The sequence below is a fragment of the Oxyura jamaicensis genome, chromosome 4 (assembly GCF_011077185.1).
Source record: "Oxyura jamaicensis isolate SHBP4307 breed ruddy duck chromosome 4, BPBGC_Ojam_1.0, whole genome shotgun sequence".
Taxonomy (NCBI): domain Eukaryota; kingdom Metazoa; phylum Chordata; class Aves; order Anseriformes; family Anatidae; genus Oxyura; species Oxyura jamaicensis.
Window position 1 is genome coordinate 89205318 of NC_048896.1, and position 13432 is coordinate 89218749.

The 13432-nt window shown below is 38.4% G+C and overlaps 1 protein-coding gene across 1 annotated transcript in view; it reads right to left on the reverse strand.

The window, feature by feature from the left end:
• Positions 1-13432, reverse strand: part of UVSSA (UV stimulated scaffold protein A) — a 51578-nt gene that overhangs the window by 8354 nt on the left and 29792 nt on the right. The window contains exons 8-11 of the mRNA XM_035325648.1: positions 6855-7032; positions 5431-5583; positions 2289-2472; positions 1325-1436 (exon numbers count right to left, since the gene is read on the reverse strand). Of these exons, the coding sequence (XP_035181539.1) occupies positions 1325-1436; positions 2289-2472; positions 5431-5583; positions 6855-7032 (627 nt within the window). The remainder of the gene's footprint in view (positions 1-1324; positions 1437-2288; positions 2473-5430; positions 5584-6854; positions 7033-13432) is intronic.

Below are 13432 nucleotides of genomic sequence, written 5' to 3' on the forward strand. Positions count from 1 at the left end.
CCAGTTACACACACTGTCTTGCTGGATAGATCCCTCTCTCCCATCTTCCTTTGTAGTCCATCAACTTTGGTTTGCTTCCTTGCTGATGTCCTCTTGGGGATCTATGAAAATCTACCTTCTGTCTATTGCTAATGAGGTTTAATTGTACCACTGCAAAAAAAAGTCCCTTAGTCTCCTTGGAACTCTTCCTGCCTGTGTATTCATTGGTTGCTGTGCTTCTCACTGCCTGCATTGCTTACCCAACAGTCTAAGTGCTTTATCTCACTTAAAAATAATAAAATAAGCTTGGGGAATGGCAGGCCTTCCCTCCAGAGCATTCTGCCTGAACACAGTAGCCAGAATATAAGGACCAGACCATTAGTTTTGTTGTCCATTCCCATTGTTTAAGAACAAAATAGAATATTGTGCATTAAACAGTAAACAAGTAGCACAGGTTCTTTTTCTGCCTTCCTCAAGCCCATTCCAAATACTGGGTCTGCTACCAGACAAGATAAAATGCCAGTAGAGTTCTAGGTGAGGGCTTCCCTAAGTCAGGGTATTTTGTAGCACAGCACAGAAAGAAAGCATAAGAAGGACAAGAATTCTCCTTCTAAAAGATACGTACATACAAATGAGAAGATGCAAAAAAAAAACCAAATGCCTGCATTGTGACAACAAAAACACTCTGCCAATATTTGGAGTAGTCCTAGTAACATTAAAATTTCATCACATAAACTACAACTGGTAGGGACCAGCAAGGTTAGACAACTTATTTTGCCACGGTGTGGGAATAGTTACAGTCAAGCATCTCCCAAGAACTAGGCTTAATTGCCTTCAATATACATGTTCCTTGTGATAAAGAAAATAATTCATCTGCCTGAGAAGTGTTAGGAACATTATGAGAACTACTGAAAATAAAGAACAAACTCAAAGTTAACCTTACTCTGTGTATACATTTATCCATACTTATGAGATAAGCAAGAATCATTGCAAATGATATGCAAATTAAAATCAACAGGAATTTAAATGAGAGAATGGGGCTAAGAGCAAAATAGAAATATGATCCAGTTCTGTGGATCTCAACCTGTGCCTTTTTTAAAAAAGGATTAGGTTTTCCTCCATATGATCTTTCAATTGATGTCCAACGGTGTACTGAGATTGTAGATATCGTAGATACTGTAAATAATGTAATATAAATATGTAAATCTATTGTAGATATTGTAAATATTTTATATGGTGTATGTAAGCATATGTAAAATAATCTTTGAAAAAAGCACAATTATGTTTATCTCCCACCTCTATCTAATATTTTGACATCGTTTTTAGGTGCTATGGAGACACAAACCTGGCTGAGCTGCTTGCTTCTCAAACCGCATCTTTTCTTCTCTGGCTCTGTCCTCTGCATTGACAGGAACCCCAAGCTCATCCCGAGGAATTATCTTTCCATGGAAAGGGCACTTCACAAAGAAAGGGAAAAAAGAAATCTCAAAACTTCTGAATGAAAAGAAGATGCTTACACATTATCCAGCATAGCTTATGCCTGGAAGCAAGTCATAAAACTGTACACCTGAACCCCAGTCCTCCTTAGAAGGCATCAGGGTCCCATAAGCATCATGTGTTGAATACAAGAAGAAACAAGTTGAATGCTCAAAGCAGCAATCTCTTTGTGGTAGGAATATTTGGTATCAAGAGGCCATGCAGCACAACCTGTCATGTCTGGAACAAGGGTGCTCATCCTATATCATACTTGTTGTTTATGCTACATCCTTATCACGTAACAATCCCATTTAAAGTACTTTACTGCATTCAGATCCTTCAATCTCAGATGATACAAGAACAGATATTAGAACAAAGTATTTAGGCAAAGGACCTCTGCTCAGTAGAGCTCACAATTTGAGTTTGTATAGGATTTAGCTTTCATAAAATCTAATTTGTAAATAAAATCTCTGTCCCCCAAACACTCAAGTATCTAAAAACAGTTAATATCAAATATGCTCCAAAGGAGGAAAATTTTTAAGCAACCATTACTGCTTCACTGTAAGGTACTTAAATGTAACAGTAATGAATATAATATAAATACCTATGATGAATGCCAGAAATATTTGAGAGTTCTTTAAATGTCTACAACTTTATTACAGAAAGGGCGCTTCCTATACGAAACACACAGCAACAGCAAACTTCTCCAGGAACAACTTTCATTCAATCCTTTGAGCCATATTTTTGATGTAAAATAAACATTTATAGGTATGTTTTAATGACATCTTCTCCATACAGCACATATCCTGGAAGTTACATTACTCAGTGCCCACCTTAATCCGATCTTGTCTTTCGCACAGACTTCCATCAGGCATTGGTGCTCGACATTTATGCTTCACTGGTTCAAACTTGCCAGCAAATGTTATATATCTAGTTTTTAACATTTCAGCTATTTCATTATTTTCCACCTCTTCCTCTACTTCGCTGGGTGCCCAAAATCGATGCTCAGAAGAAAATCTGGGAAAACAACAAAAAATGTATTTGTCTATAGAAATGTTGTGCCTTTCTTGTCCAGGCTCGCTGAGCCATCTGCATCTGACACAAGTTCAGCATGTAGACAGCACATAAAGGAGCCAGCACAATCCTGTGGTAAACCTGCATGTAAAAGGAGGGGAAGCTTTATCAGCAAATTAGAAAAAAAATAAAAATAAGAATCTACCACTCTTTTTTAAGACTCCCTTTCTTTCTTGAGATTCCCTTATTATGATGATATTTGTAAAAATATTACCAAAGCCTGCTTAGTGTCAGCTTCTTGTTTAATCTGCTCACCTTCTACCAGTCTTAGCTCTAGCTGGTGACTTGGCATTGAGAGTCAGTTATTCAATACCCGGTTTCAGTGAGTAATTTTGTAATTCTGTATTAATATTCTTCGTAATAAAATACTTCTACAGTGAATCACAGAAGATAGATCAGGGAGGAAACAGCTTGATCTTAACTTGCCTGATCTTATTCCTGGCAGCTGCACTCCTGTAGCAGCAGAGAAGCAAAAGCTGAAATCAGGGCATGTGGCAATATTTTGATACCCAGGAAAAGAGCAAACCCTCCACTGAGTCTTACAGATTTTTTTTCTTCTAGGTTCTGCGGGCTGTTCTTCTAGATGGTGTTAATAACTCTGAGAAACCTATGAGGTTGCTCCTTCAGGAAATTAAGATAATCCATTGAAAATCTATTTTAAAATTAGAGAATCTTACCTACATTTACAGATATATCTAGGCAAATAACCTCTTCACTATTCTACTGTAAAGATTAGTATCACGTCAATAGATGTGGGGAATGGGAGAGAAGGGAAGCAAGGATTTCACGGTGCAGTTTAAGCAATGCTTTAAAAAGTTGGTTTTTGTTTGAAAAATGATGCATGTGACAAGTAAAATCTTCGTAAGAGGCATGAGTAGGGGAACAGATGAGCAGCCAGAAGCCCAACACCTCACTCCTACTCACGCCATCTACCAGCTAAAGAAAACATCTTTGAAAAACAATCTTCCCGATAGCTAGTCTCACTATCAACATTTTAAAGTCTTACTTTCTCATACATGCTGTAGGGAGGCATAGTGTTAAATAGGTGAAGGGGAAAGACTTTTCCATTTCAGATTTTAAAAATTCAAATTCCATACACACTCTATTATTTTCTGTTGTTGGTGTGTGGTTTTTTTCTAGGCATCTCTGTAAGATAGTATGTGTGCATATAGAAAAGTTAAAAGAGTTGGTCAATGACTATCTTAATTTTTCAATAAATACACTTTACATCCAGGGGTCAATGGTCCTGTGTGTGCAGTTACTTACATTGTATTTGGTTAGACTGGCATATCTGTAGTTATCGACCATAAGGTTCAGAAGTGTGCCCTCTACTTTAATGGGAAGCATAAAAATAAAACAGTACAGCACAAAGCAGACAGGCAGTGAAATATGCTTCTGATTTTACTTATGACTTGAATAACTCATTTGCAATGTAAAATAAAGATTTGCTGCCTTATTGGCATTAGCACAGACAAATGCTGCTTAAAGCCTTGCTGAGAAGTGTAACCAGTCTTTGAAGAGCTTACACCTCACCAGAAAGAACCCAAAGCTTGGAGTATCTGTGTTAAAGCACTATTATGTATCAAACTTCACTTGTTTTCAATAATTTAAAACATATTCAGCATTTTATACAATCGGGTACTGGTGAAAAGCTTTCTCCTTGTGCCTTTCTGCAAAAACTGTCTCTTTATAGTTCAATCAAGTTGGAGTGAAATGTACCCAGACCAGTCTAACTGATGGAATCCGCGGGGGTATTGTCTTAAAAATGCACTGGAAAATCAGCAAATTAGGTTCATTTCTAAAGGTTGGAAAAACACCTACCTGTTTTTAAGAAGTACAGTGAGGAATAAAAATATTACATGACATAGTGCAGGGCAGACGACCTAGTCATGAAAACCTAAGTTCCTCTGTGTCCAAATGTGGAGACGATGATGAAGTGAACCCCTTGGGTTCACACTGAAGCACCATTTCTGTGTGTTTTTTGTTGTTGTTGTTGTTTGTTTGTTTTGCATAGCATTATTACTCCAGCCCATATTATGATTATGGGGTTATTTGATTTGTTTTAGTAAGAAAACAAACAAAGTTAAAGGAATAGTGCTGAGAATACATGAGTTTGATTTGCAACTCAGCCAGTCAATGATTTTTGCCTTATTCAAGCCAAGTACGGTACACACTAAGTTTCTGGTAGACTTGTATGGAATTTATACACATAGGAAAGGCTTTGCAACCCACCTTTCATATAAAAATGCTAGTACTAAAAACTGGCTTTAAAAACAAAATGCCAGAAACACATTGTGATGTATACCTCTAATCTATTCTCCCCAGCATTGCTAGAGCTTTCCCCAAACTAGTAACACTTCATCTCCAAGAAACACAGAAACTTCCCAGACAAGGATGGAAAGTTAAGAGTCTGAAATGCAAATCCTGTAACTGCCACCTACTCTTGTGTGACTGAACAAGTATATCAATTTCCTCAGTTACCACTCTGTAAAGCCAGGAAAAATACCCCTGACACTTCCTTGGTCTCTCTCCTACCTTGCCTGTTATTTATTTAGACTGTGAAGCCTCCAGCAGAGACACTGTCTATCATGGACTTGCACAGTACTTTACATAATCAGGTACCGATTTAATTGGAGTGAGTGTTGCCATACTGCAAATAATACACAAACATGAAAAGATCAGAAAAAAATGTGCTTTGAAACATCAAAGGAGATTTAATTAGTACCACATCTTCTCAAAACAAATACCATTTTAAGGTAGGATTTCTGACTTTGTTTATGGGTCCTACAACACAAAGAAAAGAAAGTAATTATCAAAAGAAATAGCAGTCACCCCACTGCATGACCTCTGAGTAAATCTATGTATTTGTTTAATTTGTCTTAAAAGAAAAAGAGCATTTACTTGAGAATCTTCCCAGCGCTTGGCTGATCCTGTCCCCAGTAGTGAAGATCTAACCCAAAAGGCATGAGGGGAGCTTTTGCTCTTTCCTCTTCTAGTTTTCTTCTCTTACTGTCAGGCTCTTCCGAAGCTGCTGGCTCAGTAGATGCAGACTCGCTGGAGAAAAATGATGAAAAGTCAATAGAGAACAACCACAATCATAACTTTTTCTCTGTTTACATTAGTTTTTCATACCAACATTAATGTTAGCTTAGGTCTAGGATTACCACTACCTTTTCAGGGTTGTCTTTTTTTTTTCCCCCACCCCAAAGGATACAGACTGTAAAACCACACAGTTAAGTATAGCACTGTCCATCATGAAGCTTAAGTGCGTATTCTGATAAAGCAAGCTAAAACTTATTATACCATGGGTGTAGAAGACGGGAGATCTAATGGGGGCAAAAGTGGGTCATACATGCTGTACTGTAACCAGAGCTACAGATCTGGTATTGCAAACCATGTTCAGAATGATCTTGCTTCTGTAAAACTTATGCATGTTTGCATGACAGATGCTTTTTGTTGACAAAATGCCTTCTTGCAGACCTGTAATACTCATTGTGCAACACCACTGCAGAATTCATTGATTCTCAAGAAACAGCACTACTTAACTTGGATATTCACTTAAACAGCTTTGAATGGTCTTAGTCACCTTCCTGAAACACTTTTTAAAAATTAAAACTCAAAATGTATACCTGGTTATTCCAAACTCTGGAGTCCTAATGAAATAAACCCCTTTCTCTTTCTGAGATCACATTCCAGTTTGCTAGGTTTTGAGGGCTTTCCCAAAGTGTCTTCTTTTGGACTACACAGAAGTGTCTTTTTAGGAACACACCACTAAGTAGATTACTCCAGACTTATCCCCCAGAGACTCACAGATAAACGTTCAACAAGATTAGAATTTCACCAAGCTTTGAATGGGATTGACAACAAATACTTCTTTGGAATCAGTACAACATGCCTCCAAACAGCACTGATAGCCTAAGTCACTAGGAACAAGAGACCGGTCAAACTCCTTTCCAACTTAGCATAGGATACGTTCTGTTTAGCCACAAACCAAAAAATCCCCCCAGTAAATGGGGCTGGCTTTGTTGGTTAGGAGATGGGATAATGTTTTATCTTTTCATAGAGGCCACTTACACAAATCAAACCTAAATCAAGTGATTAGTAAAAGAGTCCTTAAGGGCCATAGTGTAATCATTATCAAACCCCCAAATTTTAAGCAGTGAACGCTTATCCGAGTAAAATAAATGTAACTTTAAAATGTGAACAAGATAGACTGAACCTTAGCTTGCCCAGTCCAGGAGTACTTTTCTATGTTCTTAGTAACTAATAAACACAAGGAAGAGCAAAAGATTTCTACAAATCGTAAGAATTAAAATGAAAATAACCTGGCACATGGAGGCGTTAACTTTGGTAGTTTGTCTCTGATGAGTTTCAGCGTTGCAGCAGCACACGTTGGGTCAAGTTCATCTTCATTTCCTTTCAGCCGGGCTCGGGAGCTGACTGGAGCTGGTCCTGCTGCTGTCTTCATCGCTGGGGCTTTTGGGGGTGACTGAGGCTCTAGCCCTGAAAAAGAACTCAGTGTCGAGTTTTGCTTGAGGTTTGCTTCCCCTGCCCTCAATGCTTCACAGCAGGGCCAAAGCAGCTCAGAATGCTGACTACATGTAGAAAGCTGTCTTTTCAACTTACATTAGACATCAATCCCACTATAAAACCAAATGTTTCTTTTTTTCTTATTGTTCAGCAGCAGCACGATGGTTCTGTTTCAATTCCTAAATACAACCTCAAACAGAAATATTTAGGGAACCTTCTTCTTTCACAGGCAGTAAAACATACAATTTGCCAAGATAACATAGCGGGGAGCACAGTGGTATAGCCACAGGGTACTCTGAAGAGACAGTACATGGGTGAGTGACACCTGAGGAACATGCCCACGCTGCAAGGCAGTACCAGGCACAGAAGTTCAGCAGCAGCAGCTCAGTGGTGGGGCAACCTAATTAATTTATACAGCTCGATTAGACCGTCAGCATGGACTGTAATGATGCAATTAGATAGACCAAGCAGTCAGACAGCACATGCCTCTACCAGCTGAGCTAGAGAAGCAACTCCATTAGTTGGCAGTAGCTACAAGAACTTTTCAGCCAATGACAGCTAAAATGAGAGAGTCGTGATCCCTCACACTGACATAATCACATCTTCCTCTTCAAAAGGCTTTTTCATAAAATAATTGGTTGAAATGCCACCCACCCAAAAAATATCAACCAAAAAAAAGTCACAATTTCACATGACTAAAATTTTCAGCAAATATTCTCAGCTTTCTTACCAAAGGCAAGCTGTGTTTACCCAACATGTTTTAGCCATTATTAAATTGGGATTTTCCTTCCATCTCTTGCCCACTTCTAGACAATCCTGAAGCGAGTGAGTCCCCCAACCCTGAAGCTGTTTCCTGAAGTGTTCTTGCTTGGCTAATTTGTTTTGTTAGTCATTAATCGTATCACAAGATACTAACTAGAAAACTGATGTGCTATCTGTGACCTGATCACTACGTGACAAATGGCAGGATCAGCAGCGGCAGGTAGCTTTGGTGCAGAAATATTTGCAGAGAAAATGAGATCACCATGATTTTATGGATACCATATAGGTGTACATCAAAATTTGTCAGAGAAGATATCTATGGCCTATTGCACGCTGTCTTTCCCTTCTTTGTTATCTACAACAACAAAGTTCCCATTGAGTGTACTCTGTACTTTATGTAATAGTCGGTAACTAAGCATCTCATAACTAAAGACTAAATCATATAAATTTAAAACATAGAAAGGTTTTGAAGACAAGTAGAAATTTAAACATCTGCATAACATAGGCACCTACAGCAAATTCTGTTCTGCAAGTGGAAACCACGAGACAAAAATCTTTAATGAGCCTCAAGTGTGATGACAGAGCACAGGGTCGGAAATTGTCCTTTATGCCCTGGGCAAGCCACCCAGGCTGACACACGCCATCTGCACCCGCACTGGGAGCTCTTACAATGCAACCAGTGCATCCACACTGCCCCATATAGGAAGTGCTGAACATGACACCTACCTTGCCAGCCCTTACCCCCCCACTCTTTCCATCTGACAAAGTCTTCCAGTCCTGATTCACGTGCACCATCCTGACCTGGATTCATCTCTACCACATGTTCCCTGTAACCTATGGGGTACAACCAGGCAGAAGGCATTGCCTGACTCTGGCTACAGGTTACACTGGTGAGCTGGTGACCTTATAGATCTTTCCCCTAGGTAAATATGAGCCTACACTTTCAAAGTATGTAAATCGGAAGGCGGGTCCTTGAGCAGGGAATGACATCTCCTCCTCCACTCCCATGGCTCCAAGCTCAGGGCATAGAAGGAAGCCTCGTCAGCTCCCTGATTAACCCAGCTCTTGGACATCCTCTCTCTGCAGGGAGCCAACATTTCCAGTCCAAACTCCACACGGCTGAAGCTCATAAGAAAGAGAGGGTAAAGAGAAGACATTCAACTGGATCTGGCTTGTGTATTACGTGTGGCCTTTCTGTTTTGCTGTATACAGTCACTTCAGTCATTCCCAGATCTTCTGAATACAACTGATTCCAGAAAGAAGACAGACGCAGAACACTCTCAAGGCTGAGGGCTCTTCTAAGACCACTGGAGAACAAACATTTCTCTCTAGCATGGTTTATGCTAGTCACAGCAAAGGAAAATGTTTTAACAACAGGTGATGCAGGGCAGAGGCCAGTAACAACTGTGGCAGGTGGCTGACCTTTCCTTTCAAAACAAGAGAAAGAAGCAAGCAGGACTCGGAGAAGAGGATAAAAGAGCACTAGCCATCAGTAGTCAATAAGCACTCATGGAGACTCTTACTCAGCCTCTCATCATCTTCACTAATGAAAGTGAGAACATGTCACATTCATCTCGTTGTCTAACTTCAATTCCTAAAGTGAACAAGGCTTCGAAGAACATTGTTTTTTAAAAAAAAATCATTTAAAAGAGTAATCGATACATTAGAAAACGGTCTCAACATTAGCAGAAGGACCAGTAATAACAGCAAATTATAATTAAGCAGAATAGGATGGAACTAAGCAGAGGAATATCTAGGATAAACAGCAAAAGAAATGATCTCATGTCATTTATTCAGCTGTGGCCTTGCCATTCAAGAGGTATAATGGTGCCTCCACAAAAGCGTTTTTAACAGGAGTTAACATTTCACTGAAGGGAATAACTCTGAATTTATCTATCTGGTAAGCAGGAAGGATAGGACTGAACCTCAGCTTCTGTCATTGTCTGAAAGGGAAGAAGCCCTTCTAAGGTGTTTTGTATCAACGTGAAACAGAATTAACCCAAAACACTCTGCTATAAACCCTTAAAGCATCAGGATTTAGAAGAGCAAACTTCCTTTTATGTTAGAAACAGTTACAGAAACAGAAACAGAGCTTTTTGCATCAACATGGTTAGCTGAGAAAAGTGAGACTGACTGTACCTGTACTGCTTCGACTGTATTTGCATATTAAACATTTCGCTTTTTTTTTTTTTAAGGACAAGAATACCTTTCTGAAAAGGGCTGTTTAAAGCAAAGGTTTTGAAAGCACTCGCATGTGTACCTTTTGCAAATTGCCTGTAACTCAAAAGATAAAAGGCATGATCTCATCACACCTTTATTCCTCCTTCAGAGAGAATGCGTGCATATGTATTAAAAGTTCTCGGAAATCCTCGTTTTATTAAAAAAATTCCCTATGATATTTATGGAAAGCACGATTGCTCATACACTACACTGATTTTGTTTGGGGGGAGAGAGGAGGAGCACAGCAGAGACCAGCACTCAGCAACACACAGAAACAAGATAAATGGACAATGTGACATTTAGATAGATAAAATCACATTCAAAAGATCAATACAGGAATTCTTAAGAGTTACAAGAAAAACTATTTTTTTCCATTGATTTCTTATTTTAAACCATTAACAGAAAAATGGCTAAGAGTAAATACCTTCCTACATCACCTCTACTGTGTGTTGTTGTTTTGTTTTGTTTTTTTAAGTCTCTGTTTATAAAATTCTTTCTTGCTAACCAGATAAAGAGTCACCATGCAGACACCGCTATCAGAATGGTATCCAATGTCAGGGTGCTTTTTGTTTTTAAGACACAGGTGGGATTAAGTGTGGTTTTCAAAGTAAAATTCCTCTTAAGAATTCTGCTGCTCTGTGTGTTTTCTTTAATGCAAGTACAGTACCTGGCCTCAAATTGTTCCAATAGCAGCTGTTAGAAAGAATCATAAAAATGTTCAAATCCCCTTTTTTGTTTAAATTGACCAAATGGCACCTATTTGCCTGAAGCAATAAAGTAGACCGTGTTCACAAGACAAATCGATAGAAGGAAAGAGAGAGGCTGGGGTTTCAGCTGAAGTTAGGCTGCTGAATGCTGACATTATTGATTTTAGCTAGTTCAGCTGGCCTTGTAATTAAAATGTAAATTTGAGAAAGAGATTATGTCCTGACAGAAACGGTGGGATTAGGGGGAGATAAAAGCCCCTCAGCGAAAATTCAGAGAAAGAGCGAGCACAGGTTTCCTCAGCTGTGTGGATTTAGACGAAATCTAGCTACTTCAGATTCACTTAAGTTTAATTGAAAAAACTGAGATAGAATATAAACAAGTACTACCGACTTCAACTTTCCTTAAAAAATACAATAATTTCTGCTTCCCATTCGTTGAATCTTAGTCAAGCCGAATATATGTGATTTGTATTAGTACAGACAACTCCAAAACTGTCAAGAAAATCTAGCAGTTGAGGTATAATATTTATGCACTTACTCTCTACTGTGCTCATAATGAAAAAAATCAGAATGTATTTTATTCGAGAGCCACAATAAGCTTTCCTGTTAAGTAAGCAGAACTTTGCAAAGCTTACTTTACATGGACTTACAGACCAGAGAATTTAGGGCAACATCTGGGGCAGAGCTTCCAAACAGCCTCAGTGTTTCTGGCCAGTTTTGCTATCTCTTGCCAAGCACAACTGTGTGCATGAACACAATTACCGTCAGTGATGGCGTGGTAGGAAGATTGCATCATCTCTGGTTCTGCTACTCAGAAGGGATGAAACTTTGAATTATACAAGTCATCCCTGACAGACAGCTGATCATTATGAAACCATTACAAATTAAAGGAATATTCAGTTGTTGGTTTTTTAAGTGGGAGAATGAGAAATTTCTTACTTCTAGATGCTGCAAGCAAGCTCTAAAAAGTCTTCATACAGGGATAACACAGACTATAACATTTATTTCTGGGGGTAGGAAACTTCCTCCTTAGTTTTAAAATTGAGTAACAGATACAGTTATCTTACCCTTGAATGCCACTAATCAAACTGCTGCCTGCTGCTGCTGGGGGAGGATGCTGAAATGCCAGAGGTGGTCTCAGCAGAAGTCTCACAACACAGGGAAGCCAAGCACACAACCTAAGGCAACTCATCACATGGTCAGCTGCACATTCCTACATCAATTACACTGCTTTCAAAAAGTTGTCACGACTTCAGAATCTAAGATTTTAAAGAACCAGAAGAAATGCCCACAGCTGCCTTTCAATGCATGCATATTCATTTAAAGTTATCAAAAATGCTTTGAATTTTACTTTGGAAATTCAAATCATTCAAAGAAGAAAAGGTAACAAGTTAGTTAACTACAAATACTAACATTACATAAAATGTTTGAGTATTTAAAGTATTTGTTTGGCTTACCAGAATTATAGATCATGCTAATTTGTTATAATGATAATTGTCATTCATTAACCCTAATTACTGATGTTTTGAAATCATAGTCAATAATCAGAATAAATCAAAGTAGCATCGTTTAGATTAAAATCTTTCTATTCTTCACATTCTGATCTTTCAGACTTCTTGCTTATCCTTTTGCAAGCCCTGGCCATTGCTTAGTTGCTGCAAGGTACACTAATATCACAAACAACTCACAAGTATTATCAGTACAGTCATTAATTTCTAAGAACTTCCAAAGGCATCCTATATATGCTGGGTCCTGTCAGATTTCCTGTGAAACTTATTTACATAGAAGGACCTTGCTTGAAAGTGAGGAAGGGCTTGCAGAATCTACTGATTAGGATGCATCAGAAGAAACATCTACAATCGATACTTCTACATGGATGTAGATGTATTTTATTGGAATTTTTTTTTTCCATAAATATTCAGTTATCTTCATTTCAAATACTGTATTATGAAAGTTTTACTCAATTATTGTCCTAAGTGTAGCTATATAGAATGTGTTTGCATATATATAGATATATTCAAAATATTAATATAATGAGGTAATCTCACCAGTAAACTTGTAATCAAATACTTCTAATGTTGTAAATGCTAGGAAAAATTCAGACTATATGTCACATTTAATTATAGCAGATCAGGACCAGGGTCCTAACTTCAGTGCTGACACCTGTTATCTTCACACCCGTGGTAAAACAATGCATGCTATTTCAATAATGTAACAACTTAGTCTGACTTATATTAAAGCACTTTTAGCAATATTAATATAAATCTTATTCTAAATAGTAAGCTCCCATGTAGGGAAAGAAACAACTCTGTGAACTGCATTTTTTTTTTTAATTTGGGAAAGGGGAACCCAAATTTCGCAGATTACCAAAAGCTGAAGGTAACTAATTCCACTTGTCCTTCCTCCTGCAAAGGGTGATTGGAGTTTTTCCCATAAAAAATTCAAGCAATACCCACAAGTCCTTGTTTAGCCTAACAGGAAGGAGCACAAAGCATTAATAGTGATAGCATGGTTCCATGGTTCCAAGCTTCAAATTCAGTTCCTGACAACTGTGTTCCATACACACTGAAGCCTGTCGGTTTGTTTTCCCCTTGGTCCCCACTGAGCTGTTTCTCCAGGCAGAACTGTTCTCCATGTTCTTCACCTATAGAAGAATTCCCTCAGGAAGGTCCCAAGGTATGGAG